The sequence below is a fragment of the Mustela nigripes genome, chromosome 14 (assembly GCF_022355385.1).
Source record: "Mustela nigripes isolate SB6536 chromosome 14, MUSNIG.SB6536, whole genome shotgun sequence".
In the NCBI taxonomy this organism is placed as follows: Eukaryota; Metazoa; Chordata; class Mammalia; order Carnivora; family Mustelidae; genus Mustela; species Mustela nigripes.
Window position 1 is genome coordinate 22,990,276 of NC_081570.1, and position 12,289 is coordinate 23,002,564.

A 12,289-nucleotide genomic window follows, 5' to 3' on the forward strand; every position below is an offset into this window, starting at 1 on the left:
CCAGCCGCTGCCTTCGGCTCAGGTCATGATCTCAGGGTCCTGGGATCGAGTCCCGCGTCGGGCTCTCTGCTCAGCAGGGAGCCTGCTTCCCTCTCTCTCTCTCTCTCTGCCTGCCTCTCCATCTACTTGTGATTCCTCTCTGTCAAATAAATAAATAAATAAATAAACAAACCTTTTAAAAAAAAAGACATGTATATTTATGTGTGTGTATACATATACACGTGCACACACATACACATTTAGGCACAGCTTAAAGAGCTCACTATTAAAAGAGGGGAAAACTCAGACACTAAGAAAATTTCTACATCAGGCAGGAAAATCCTAATTTCAAAAGGTGAAAAAAAAGTTTTAATTGTAAAAAACTGATTGTTCATAAAAGAGTAATAATGAGAGAAACGGCTCTAAGGTACTTGGAATAATAAATAGTTTCCTTCCCTCCAACACTGCCGGCTGGCATCACAGCCTGTGATATTCTTTACTTCGCCAGGTCACTGCTAAAAGCATTCTGCCAATTCGATCAAATTTGTTCCATTATGCCAAAAGGCCTTTAAAAAAAAAAAAAGCTAAGGACGTAAGCCCACCAAAGAGGAATTAACATCCCAAGGGTTACTACAGCAGAATGCGCTGGCAAGTATGGCAAGTAGATCACTTTATATTAATTCAGTCTTGATATATGTAAGTTTCTCACAATTACTAAATAGAATACACATGTAAATAAAAACAAATCTGCGGGGGGAAAGGACGTTTGCATTGCTGCTACTGTGGAAAAAAAAAAGGCACTCTTGAAATTCTAGGAGAAAGGTCAACATTATTTATATTCCACTCCGTATTATTAAGTTTATCATCTCTAAAATTCAAGCAAAATTATGGCAATTCTCTGACCTCGAATTGTGCTACTTTGCTGCAGTCACTTTGTTTGTTTTGGTTTAGTTTTTAAGGTTTAAACTATTGGGGGAGGGGGGCCAGAAATACAGAGAGAGCATGGGAAATGGACTCACAAAGACCTGATTTCAAAACCAGATTCCAACTGGCAACTAAGCTTCAGTTTCTACTCTCTCAAAAAGGATATTAACTCCCCCATGGCATTGTTCTGAGACTTAAGTACAGGAAATATAGCCCAGTGCCTAAAATATAAATGTTTCTACCCCCATCAGTGGTTCCCATTTGACAGATCAAACACCTTTTTATTCCTCCAGTCAGTAACAGTGGCTGATGAGGGCAGTGATTGTCTGCTTAATGATAGGCCCCTCCACTCTTCAATTATGCTATACTCACCTCTGCCTACCTGTTACCTGTTTTTCCCCACAGGACAGCTGAGCTGTAAGATCTCCCACTTTACCCGAGTACAAATCTGAAGAATTTAAGGTCCTCATTCAATCAACACAAAAATTACAGACATCACCTGACAAAGGGGCATGAAAAACACAACAGTCTCTGCCCTGGAACAGTTCAGACCAAGAGATGAGATCAACACCAAACCCAGTAAATTATAATACACTATAATGACTCAGAAGAGGTAATCTGTGTGTGGCCCATATCTGCAACACAGCAACTACCCTGAGTTTCTCTAACACTCTTTATTAGATCATGTGTCTGGCCCAACAGAACTATTTTGTGATGAGTGCCAATTCCAAGTTGGTTCACTGGTTTAGGCCCCTGGGTATGGAACAGGTTTCACCATTTAACAGTAACTCCAGTTTGCTAACTGACCCACATAAAACTGCTCAACAAGTCAGATGCGGTTCCTTAAAATAAAGCTCAGCATACGACACAACCCAGACTAAGCCTTCAATAAACACTTGTTAACTTGCACAGCACAACCAGATTCTAGATCTTAGAGCTCTGCCAGAACTGACCCCGAGTTTGATTCTCCCACCTCGCCCAAGACAGGTGAGCACTTGATTCTCCTTTAAGCTTTACCCAACAGCCCATCATTAGAAAACCCAACACAAGATCTATAATAGAGATTTTTCAAACCAATGTTTATGATTTCTAAACAATGTTTAGCCAATAAGGCAAAGATTACAGGCCTTCCACATATGCCACTACATAGATACCATCCAAACCAAACACCTCCTACTCTGGTCTCTACATGTACAGCTGTCTACATCTCAAATTCAACATACACACTACCAAATTTAATTATCTTGCCCCAAACCAGATACCCCTCTCTATTCCTTCCTTTATTACTTCATTTTCTCAGGGACCTAAGATTTCTAATTCAGTCACCACAAACTCTGTATTTCTCAGTCCCATAACTTATTTTTTTCATTGCTCACACCATGCCTCACCCACTCCAATCTCTCACTGCCAATTCAATCTTCCTGAACACCCCTGGATAAAAGCCATACACACACATTCGAAAACACTGCAGCCTATTGAATTAATAAATCTTAGCCCTGGCATTCAAGGCCCTTCTCTTTGTGACAATATCCTTTTTCTCCAATTTTATTTTAAAGCCAAAGGATTAGGGATTCATGTGTTTAACAGATTTCCTCTGAAGCTCTATTATATGCCAAATTCCAGGGAAATGGGATACTGAGGTGAATAAAATCTGATTCCCACCTGCAAGACTCCAGGAAAACAGGAAAGAAATATAGTGCCTTAAAGATTAAAAAGTGCCCTGGGGCATGTATGTGACGGTCAGTTAAGCATCGGACTCCAGATTTCAGCTCAGGTCATGTCAGGGTTGTGAGATCAAGCCCTGTGTTAGGCTCCATTCTCAGCAAGGAGTCTGCTTGAGATTCTTTCTCTCCCTCTCCCCCTCCCCCAACTTATGCTCTACATAAATAAATAAAATCTTAAATAAACAAAGAAGACAGAATGTGCCCTAAGTGCAGACAAAGCCCTCTAGAGGCACTTAGGTGGTTCAGTCGGTTGAGTGTCCAGGTCTTGGTTACAACTCAGGTTACGATCTCAGTCAGAGTCATTGAGATCAAGCACCACAACAAGCTCTGCAGTTGGCATGGAATCTGTTTAGGATTCTCTCCACCCTTCCCATGCACTGCCCCCCCACTCACTCACTAAATAAATCTTTAAAAAAAAAATAAAGAAAAAAACCTGTATGTCTAACTTTTTACTGTCCCTCACCTACCTACACATACTATGTTCTTATCAATCAGCACTAATGCTGAGGATTGTTCCAATAAACCAAAGACATATAATTAATGTGCTCAATAAATCTCATAAATCTCATGAATAAGAAGTAAACACCACCTCCTCATTTCTACTATGGTAAAACACCATGGCACACACACTGCCTTTTTGGAAGGGTCAGGGAAAGCACAACTGAGAATTCAAATTTGCAAATGTGCTCGTACCTGATTTATTTCTGAAACAGAACAGAAACACCAGAGACCTAGTGAAAGATGTCAGTTAATTTTGCTAGTCAGTACTCAGACACTGACAGTATGAAATGAACCCTCTGCAAATTCAACCTATACCTTGTGTCAAAGAATAGCCTGATTAAATACACTAATCCTTTCATCACTATGAATAAGTTAGGAAACACAGATCAGGCAAAACACTCTTCTCAGTAAAATATGCTGTGATTCTAGCTGTGGTTTTGAATTAAGAGTTAGCACGTCAAAATTAACCAAATGAAAGGAGTGCTTAGAACAAGAGGACAAAGATGGTTGAAACCTAAAAGCCACAACCACTCTTCTCTGACACAAAACATCAAATATACCAGTTCCATTTCAAATAAATCTCACCCGAGCAACTACTTTGTTACCAACTTCCTAGTAACCTTTAACTATAACATTTTAAAAACTAAAGTCACCCACACCCAACAGGAAAGGCTTTGAAAATATGGATGCAGGCTATAAACAGTCCAAACAGTTCTTAAAAGAATATATGTCAAAGCGGAAAAAGTATCCTTGCTTTAAAAAGTATGTATGGGGAGGCAGCTGGGTGGCTCAGTCAGTTAAACATCTGCCTTTGGCTCAGGTCATGATCCCTAAGCAGGGAACCTGCTTCTCCCTCTCCTTCTCCCCACTGCTCATGCTCTCCCTTGCTATCTCTCACTCTCAAATAAAAAAAATAATAAAACCTAAAAAAAAAAAGAAGCATATGTGAAAATGTAGCACATGCACATTAAAATAACTCTGACTTTTCTTAAATGAATTGATGGTTTACTATTTAGCACGATAAATGACCCAGTAACAGTATTACAACATTTATCCTTTAAAACAAGTAACTCTTATGTTTGGACCAAATGAAATTAGCAATTTAGGCTTTTAAAGACATTCATTGAAAGCACATATCCTAAGTGAACAGAGATTATAAAAGAATTTCAAAGCTGAAATAGTGAACTTTTTTTTACCTGATGTTCTGCATGAATGTTATCCCCAGTAGGCCATCGATGTTTGCTATTATTATAGCCGCCTCCACCACTGCCTCCTCCCCCAAGCTGCTCACCATGCTGCCTCTGAAAGAAGTAGTCCACCATAGCGTCGTCTTGGGAACGGCCTGCAACTCCTATCGATCCTGGGACAGGGCTTGAGTGTGTCCCAGCTGCAAGAGCCTGATTTGCAGCTGGTTGTGGCTGCGCTTGCGACCCTGTTCCAGATGTCAAAACAACAGGCATGTTGGGATTAGCTGGTTCTTGAGGGTGATGTTTCAGGTGGGGGCTGAAAGAGTCCTGCCAAAGCACTGCTTTTCTCTTCAAGACACATGCAACGCTCATTCCACCAACACCTAAGGACAAAGAGGTTACAAATGTTTAAAATTTGTGTTTTTAAAAACATAACTTGAATAAAAAAAAATAACTTGATATATACCAATACAAAAATATGAGCCCCGTGTCTTTTGCAGTACCACATCTATAACCAATTCTACCAAGCAGCTAAATACTTTACAGTATTTACACAATTTTCCAGACTGAAACCTCTATTTTTAAGTTGCTGAATACAAGCAGGTGTGAAAACAAATGTAGTTGGTTGGTTGCAGGCAGTATGACAAGGCACTGAGATCAAAATTTAATACAGCAACTTCAGGAAAGCTTATGTTGTTACCAAACCTAACAACATAGAATTGGACTTCAATCAATGGCTCCTCTACCCAACTTATTTGCACCTTAAGCCAATTCTGCAAATACTTCTTAAATGAACAAGAGATCTATGAAATACCACTTTACAAATAGAGCAGATATAAGCCAATAAACCAAACAAAAATCCAAACTCTATATAATTAGCAATGACTCAGACTGTCTAAAACTTGAGAAGATCCTTTAAAATGTCCAACACAGTCATAGGATGCTCTTTGAAGGAACATAAGGCCCCCTGACCAAGAACAGCAACAGAATGTTCTCAGCCTAAACCTTTTTTAGCCGCTGTTGGGCAAGGGGGTGGAAATTTTTACCAATAATTTACAACTGTAATCACATCATTATTCCGTTTATAAACAGGATGAGACCAACCAAATCCAAACACTTTACTAGTGTAGAAAGCCTCACTGTAAAAAAAGATGCCTCAGTAACAACTGTGTGCCAAATATTTTGCAGACAGTAGTATCTTATCAGTCCTACTTTACAAATGAAAATTCTAAGGCTACGTGGTGTGCCAAAGGCCATGCTGAGTTGTAGAAGAGAGAATCAAACCTAAATCTGTTTTAGGGGCACCTGGCTGGCCCAGACTGTGGAGTTTGCGACTCTTGATCTCCGGGTTATGGGCTGGAGCTCCAATTTGGGTAGGAAGATTACTTAAAAAATAAAATCTTTAAAACATGACAAATAAACCTGTTTACACCCAAGCTTAGTTGTATCCACCTCTTGCTACACACAGATACTATTTCTCTCACTTGCACCCACTACTCTTTTCTGGAACAAAGAATCTCTAAAATGTTACTATGAAATGTTACTATTTAAATTTCTTAAAATCAAAAACTACATTTGTACATAATACAGAACATTTGTCAGCCTGTGGGTGCTTTTAAAATTGCTACAAAGTAATAAGTTACCTATTAGACTATAACTGTCTATACTCACTGGAGTCCAATTTCAAGGCTATCAATTTAATAGCCCACTGCTACAATGCCTGCTCTCTCCACCAAGCCCTACTGTAACATTCCAAAAACCCATTCACAAGATTTATGAGGTATCTATTAAGTTATTTCTTTACAGAATTAAGCTTCCTGATAAAGAACTGCTTCTCACAATTCATGTTTTGAAGCCAGAAGACAACACAATGGAATCTGTAATTTATTCAAAGCCTAATTTGGAAATGCCTAGTTTCAGTTAACAATTCCAATCCATCAGAATCTTACTAGGGTAGTGGGTAGTCTAGCTTTCAACTAGTTTCTGATTTCATGAATAGACTCATGTTCATGCTTACATACCAAAACCAAAAAGTCATATAGCTGTATTTACCATAGGTGTCTACAAAGTGCCAAGCAGTCTAATACCCTCCTGTTTGAATTTCAAAAGAATTAATTGCCCCTTTTTATGGACGTATAACTGACACATAACATGGTATTAGTTTTCATGAGTGCAACATAATGACTGGATATTTGTATACACTTGAAATGATCACAATAAGTCTAATTACTATCCATCACCAAACAAACTCATTGCCCTCTTATTACCAACAGTAGCCAGTTCCATTTTCTTCCACAAGGGAATATCAATTTAACAGTCTGTTCTACAGCAAGCAAGGAGTCCCAAAACCTAAGTTTTACCACTAAAACAGCAACCTCTCAGAGCCTGTTCCCCACCTAGAAAATAGAAGAAATGCTTTCTCTAGGACTCACAAATTTGTTTGCTTGTTTTTCATCAAAATAAAACAATACAAAACTTTTGGGTAACTTTAAAGTCACCATGCTGGGACCCCAGCCATTCAGTTACCACCAGTTAAGGCAATGAAGCACCAGTTCCTAAGAGGATTCCTAAAATAGCAAATGCAATCTTTACTAAAATAAAAGATTTGCCACAATACTTATCTAACGAATAATTTCCATATGAAAAAGGTTTACCTCTGAAACTCTCACTACTACAGTCAAACAAGGGGCTGGCCAGGGGGGAGGAGTTTCCATAAAAAAGTTCAAACAAAACAACTGGCTTTTGTAAAGCTATCTGTTTGCCCTAAGACTTCCTGCTTTACCTAATGAGGCAAGGCAGTTTCTGAAACAAGAGAAAACCTGGCAGAAGGGACAGTTTGAAAGTGAGCAAATACCTAAGCAATTAACATGTGTCTTGGGTAGTTGTGTAATATCTTGGCAATTACAGCACAAAAATTAAGAAATCACTTAAATATCAGAAAACATTTAAATTGCTGATGCCTTTTAGAGAAAACTCTCAAAGCCCACTGAAAAGTTATGTGTACCATTTGAAATGTGACTTTTTACAAACAGCACATTATAAAAATTATTTTAAGCAACTAGAAATAAGCGCTGATTCTAGTTACTCTTCCAAAGTTTTCAAACTGTTTTCATGAAAGTTTTTCTTGCAATATCACTAACATTTTATTTCAAGCAAAGGAACACAGTTTAATTTCTCCACCACTCACCTTCCTTTAACTAAAATGCTTAGTTTAAAAGGTGTTTTTTTTTTTCCACACTGAGGGGGAAAAAAAAAAATCTGTGGTCATAAATTTACTTTAAAGCACTTCAACTCAAACCCAAACTAAACTTCAAACCCAACTTCAAAAAGCTGTGGCCTTGAACAAAATGAATTCAACTGTAGCTAAGGCGAAATGCTAATTCAAAGTGCAAAATCCAGCATTTCCCAAAGATCCTGATAAACAATCAACAGCCCCAAAGGGTGTTTTAGAAAGTTAAAATCAGCAAAGAGTTAAAATGTTTATTTTGTTTACAAAAAGTCCTTTGGGGGCCACAAATCTTGGCTTGTTTTGGTGAGTTTTTAGGTGTTTCTTAAAACAAACAAAAGCTAAAGCTATAAACCTATTGTTTCAGAAGTAACTGACTTCAAAACAGAACCCCCCAAAACCCTCCATAAAGTCTCATTATCCTTCATCCCAGGAAGAATAGAAAAGGAACGGATTGGGTACGGACAACTAAAAACAGTGTGTGATTTTTTTGTGTGTTTTTGTTATTATCAATTAGACAATGAAGAGTAACAATTCTTCAAGTTATGGGGAAGATAAAACCGTCCCTAATGCTATCTGTCGTGTGTGTGTGTGTACGCGCGCGTCGGGGGACACGGGGGGGGTGGCTCTCGTAGGGAGAAAAAGTTACAGGAGCTTATTCCTCACTTGACGTGGGAGTGGTACTGACAAGTCTAACAAACGATGCCTGTTTACCAAGAACGTCGGCGAGGACTAAAACTATCTGTTTTCCTACTACCGAGGGGTGCGCCCCTCTCTGAGTTAAGACAGACACTCACCAGCACAGGGAGGCTCGACGAGGAAGAACCCACCGAAAACCCAAGCTCTCACGGAAACAAAAGGCCCCAAGCACCCAGGAGACTAAAAAGCGATCTGAAACTTCCTGATCGCCACTTCTTCACATTTAAGGCTCGCAAAGTTCCCCCATGGTGGGTCTCGCCTGGAGACAAGGGCCAAGGCTGCTTCTAAAGCGATTTATTGTTCCTCCTGCTTCGGCACTGCCACGGCAGCTCAAGAAGTCGAAGAAATCCAGGGTGGCCCAGAATTACACTTCATGGCCACACAGAAGACTCGCGGCTTCGCAAACCCATCAAAAAAGCAACCCGAATGGCAACATCAATCTTCGGGGGCTCCAACGGGTCCCAGCAGAAATGTACAGGCACGTCTCTGCCCCGAGCCGGGGCCTAAAGCCCCGGCATTTTCCTCGCTTCGACCCCGCTCCCCACCCCCTCCCTCCTTTGATAACAATAGGGGCCTTGCTGCTGACTCCAAAACATGTACGAGGAACAGCGAGTGAGAAGCCTCAGCCAGGGCCCCGGGCGGCTTTTCCAAAGCCCTTCTCACCCCCACAACCGCTCTCAAACACCAATACAAAGGGGCGATCTGCTCGCTGGGGGTCCGGAGCAGCGTTTGGGGCCGGCGGGGTGCGGATACTCACGGGCGGAGCGGTAGGATGAAGATGGATTTCAGCCCCCCGATCTTCTCTCTCCGGCGCTCTCGCTCCCCCTTACCTTTCACTCCGACAACATGGCGGCCCACTGGGGACGGGGCTGGCGCGGTGCATCCTGGGATAGGCTCTGGCCCCGGCTCCGGCGGTGGCAGCGGCATGTGCGGAGAAGGCAGGCGGCTCTGGAACAGGTTGCCTGGTTGCCATGCCAACCCAGGGCCTGTGTGAACTTGGGAAACTCGCAGGCAACACAACCGCTGCGCGCGCGAGGGCCCGCCCGCTAAGCGAGCGCGCGCCGTCGCGGGCAGAAGGCGGGGTCCCGCGCCGGCACAGGAGCGCCCGTGGTGTTTGCGGGCGCCAGGCCACGCGCCGCACGGAGCAGGGCCCCGGGGGGTCGGACAGGGGCGCCCCGCCGGATCCCCGAGGGACCGTAGACGCGGCACCGCCCGCTCCCGCGCGCTCCCAGCCTCACCGCCAGATTGCAGCAGCCTGCGGGGCTGAGGGACTCTTGCTTATCGCTCGGCTCTGGCTGGACAGGTGCTGACTTCTGACCCCTTTGCTGCAGCTTTCCGGCTCTGGGGCCTTGTTTAATCTTCCTGCCTCCATCGCCCCATTTAGAGAGTGAAGAGGAAAATGAGAACGGCTACTCAACAGAACTGCCGTGAAGATTAAGTGAAATAATGTGGCTTCTTATTCCTTTTAAAGATCTCCAGCGCTTGGTACAGTGCCTCCTAGGACTTGTAAACGGGACCAAAGCATAATTTTCAGGGTTCCGTGCACCATGAAGGTGTGGGGCCCCTTGTTCAAAATCGTTTAAGGAATTTTGAGACCGCAGTAGCAGAGCCGTAAACCAAAACCAAAGACATAAAGCCGACCCTGTTCGTAAGCACTCAACCAGTGTTCGCTGTTGTCATGCTGCCCAGCTTCAAGGAGGAAAAGAAATTTGGCCATTTGATGCGAGTGACTTTTAAAATCAGTAGTATTTGATAAGATATGGCTATTGTATCTCCCACTAAGCCCAAGATGGATGGAAAACGTAGGCAAACCCCAATACTACAAAAGACCAGAAGGGGATATGCCAGGAAACTTTATAACTGGAGGAAGGAAAAACGTTTATAATGAACGAAAATCAATTAGTTATTTTTTAAATTGAAAGATATTTAAACGTTTTTCACATAGAGATGTCACAAAGTAGAACAAATGAGAAAATAAGCTTTAAAATATTGCAATATGCATGGTAGAAGGTTAATCTTCATGATAAATACAGAACATCTCTAATGAATTTTTTTTTTTTTTTTTAAGAGTAATCCAGGGGCGCCTGGATGGCTCAGTGGGTTAAGTGTCTGCCTTTCCGCTCAGGTCATGATCCCAGGGTCCTGGGATTGAGCCCCGCCTTGGGCTCCCTACTCAGCAGGGAACATGGTTCTCCCTCTCTCACTCCTCTGGCTTGTGTTCCCTCTCTTGCTGTCTCTCTCTGTCAAATAAATAAATAAAATCTTTTAAAAAAAAATAAAAATTTTTTTAAAAGTAAAGAGAGCAATCCAAAATAAACAGACATAAAACCACTAGTGTCCAGTAAACACATAAAGACAACTAGCCTGGGGCTGAGGGGTAGAGGAGTAAGGGAATGGGGAAAGACAGTTAATGGGTATGGATTTCTTTCCCGGGTGTTAAAAAAAAAAAAGTTTTAAAGTTAGATTGTAATCATAGTTGTACAACCCTGAGAATACTGTGTACTAAAAACCACTGAACGATGTACTTTCAATGGGCAAAGTTTACAGTATGTGAAATATATCTCAGTGAAGCTGTATAAAAATGGGAAAATAAAAGAAACACAATATACTGGCAAAATTTTATTTATTTTTTAAGATTTTATTTATTTATTTATTTATTTATTTGACAGTGAGAGATCACAAGTAGGCAGACAGGAAGGGGCAGGGAGCAGGCTCCCTGCTGAGCAGAAAGCGGGATGTGGGGCCCAATCCCAGGACCCTGGGATTATGCCCTGAGCCAAAGGCAGAGAGGTTCTAACCCACTGAGCCACCCAGGCACCCCTACTGGCAAAATTTAAAATGATTATTAACACCCGTGGAGGCAAGTTTTGTGCGAAAATCAGTACTCCTGTTGTTTCAGTTGTGTCAGTATATGTTACTTTTATTTTTAAAAAGAATGTTATTTTTATTTAAGAAATAAAAAAGTAAGATTTTCATTTCTGAAAAAGAAGGCAGAGCTCAGGGCAAGTTAGATGCCCTGAGCTCTGCCACTTCCTGGTGGTGTGGCCTCGGGCAGGTCCCTTCAGTTCCCTCATCCATAAAAAAAGGATGTCAGTACTCTTCTCACAGGGTGGTTATAACAGTTTCGTGAACTAACATGTACAAAGTGCCCAACACAGAATTAACACTCAATAAATATAACTTTTGTTGTAGTTGTAGCCTTCTACTCATTTCTGAATCCCCAGAGACCAACATAGTACAGGGTGTATGGTCATTGCTAAATATTTGTTAAATGAATGAATTCAACAGCCACTGGGAGTGTCACCTCTCAAATTCAAGAACCTGAAAAGTAGTATATTGTGTTCAGAGATCCGGCTCTTAAGCCAGAGAAGAAATTACTTAACCTAAGTCTCCATTTTCTCCCATGAAACATGAGGCTAATACAATGGCACTAAATGAAATAAAGCAGATAAAACATTTAGTCCCATGGGGCCAAGACACTGTGTGCTGAGTAACCATAATAGAAGAGCATGTTAGAGGAAGAAACATAGTAGACATGACAAAATTACAAAGTTTCCAGACTCTTACCACAGGTGTGCTCCATGATTTCATTCTAAGATTCACAACTCCTTAGTTTTAAGCTTTAGCTTTCATTACTCAGCCATAAAGATTCAAATATCAGTGTAGCCATGCCCTTGCCCAGTCAAATGTTGCAGTCTCAACAGAATACTAGCTGCTCATCCCTGATTTCCCTTAATTGTTCTCAAAGGACCTGAGACCCCTGTCCAAGCCCAAAATAACCCCAGCAGAGAATCACCTTCCAACAAACTCCTGAAACAGTGCTTACCTGTGGCCATGCACCATGCTAAGACTTTTATATTCATCATTTAAAACTCCCCAAATACCTCTGACACAGACAACATAATTATTCCCATTTTTTTAAATGAGAAAACTGGGGCACCTGGGTGGCTCAGTCGGTTAAAGCCTCTGCCTTCGGCTCGGGTCATGATCCCAGGACCCTGGGACGGAGCCCCACATCAGGCTCTCTGCTCAGCAGGGAGCCTGCTTCC

General features: G+C 41.6%; 1 protein-coding gene across 12 annotated transcripts in view; it reads right to left on the reverse strand.

Moving 5' to 3' along the window:
• Positions 1-9,108, reverse strand: part of PUM1 (pumilio RNA binding family member 1) — a 141,421-nt gene extending 132,313 nt beyond the window's left edge. For 10 of the 12 annotated variants that reach the window (XM_059376952.1, XM_059376953.1, XM_059376944.1 and 7 more), the window contains exons 1-2: positions 8,998-9,108; positions 4,325-4,698 (exon numbers count right to left, since the gene is read on the reverse strand). In XM_059376952.1, coding sequence (XP_059232935.1) covers positions 4,325-4,687 — 363 coding nt within the window. In that variant the 5' untranslated portion in view covers positions 4,688-4,698; positions 8,998-9,108. The remainder of the gene's footprint in view (positions 1-4,324; positions 4,699-8,997) is intronic. The other 2 variants (XM_059376951.1, XM_059376954.1) reach the window with 1 other exon arrangement.
• Positions 9,109-12,289: the final 3,181 nt, after the last annotated feature.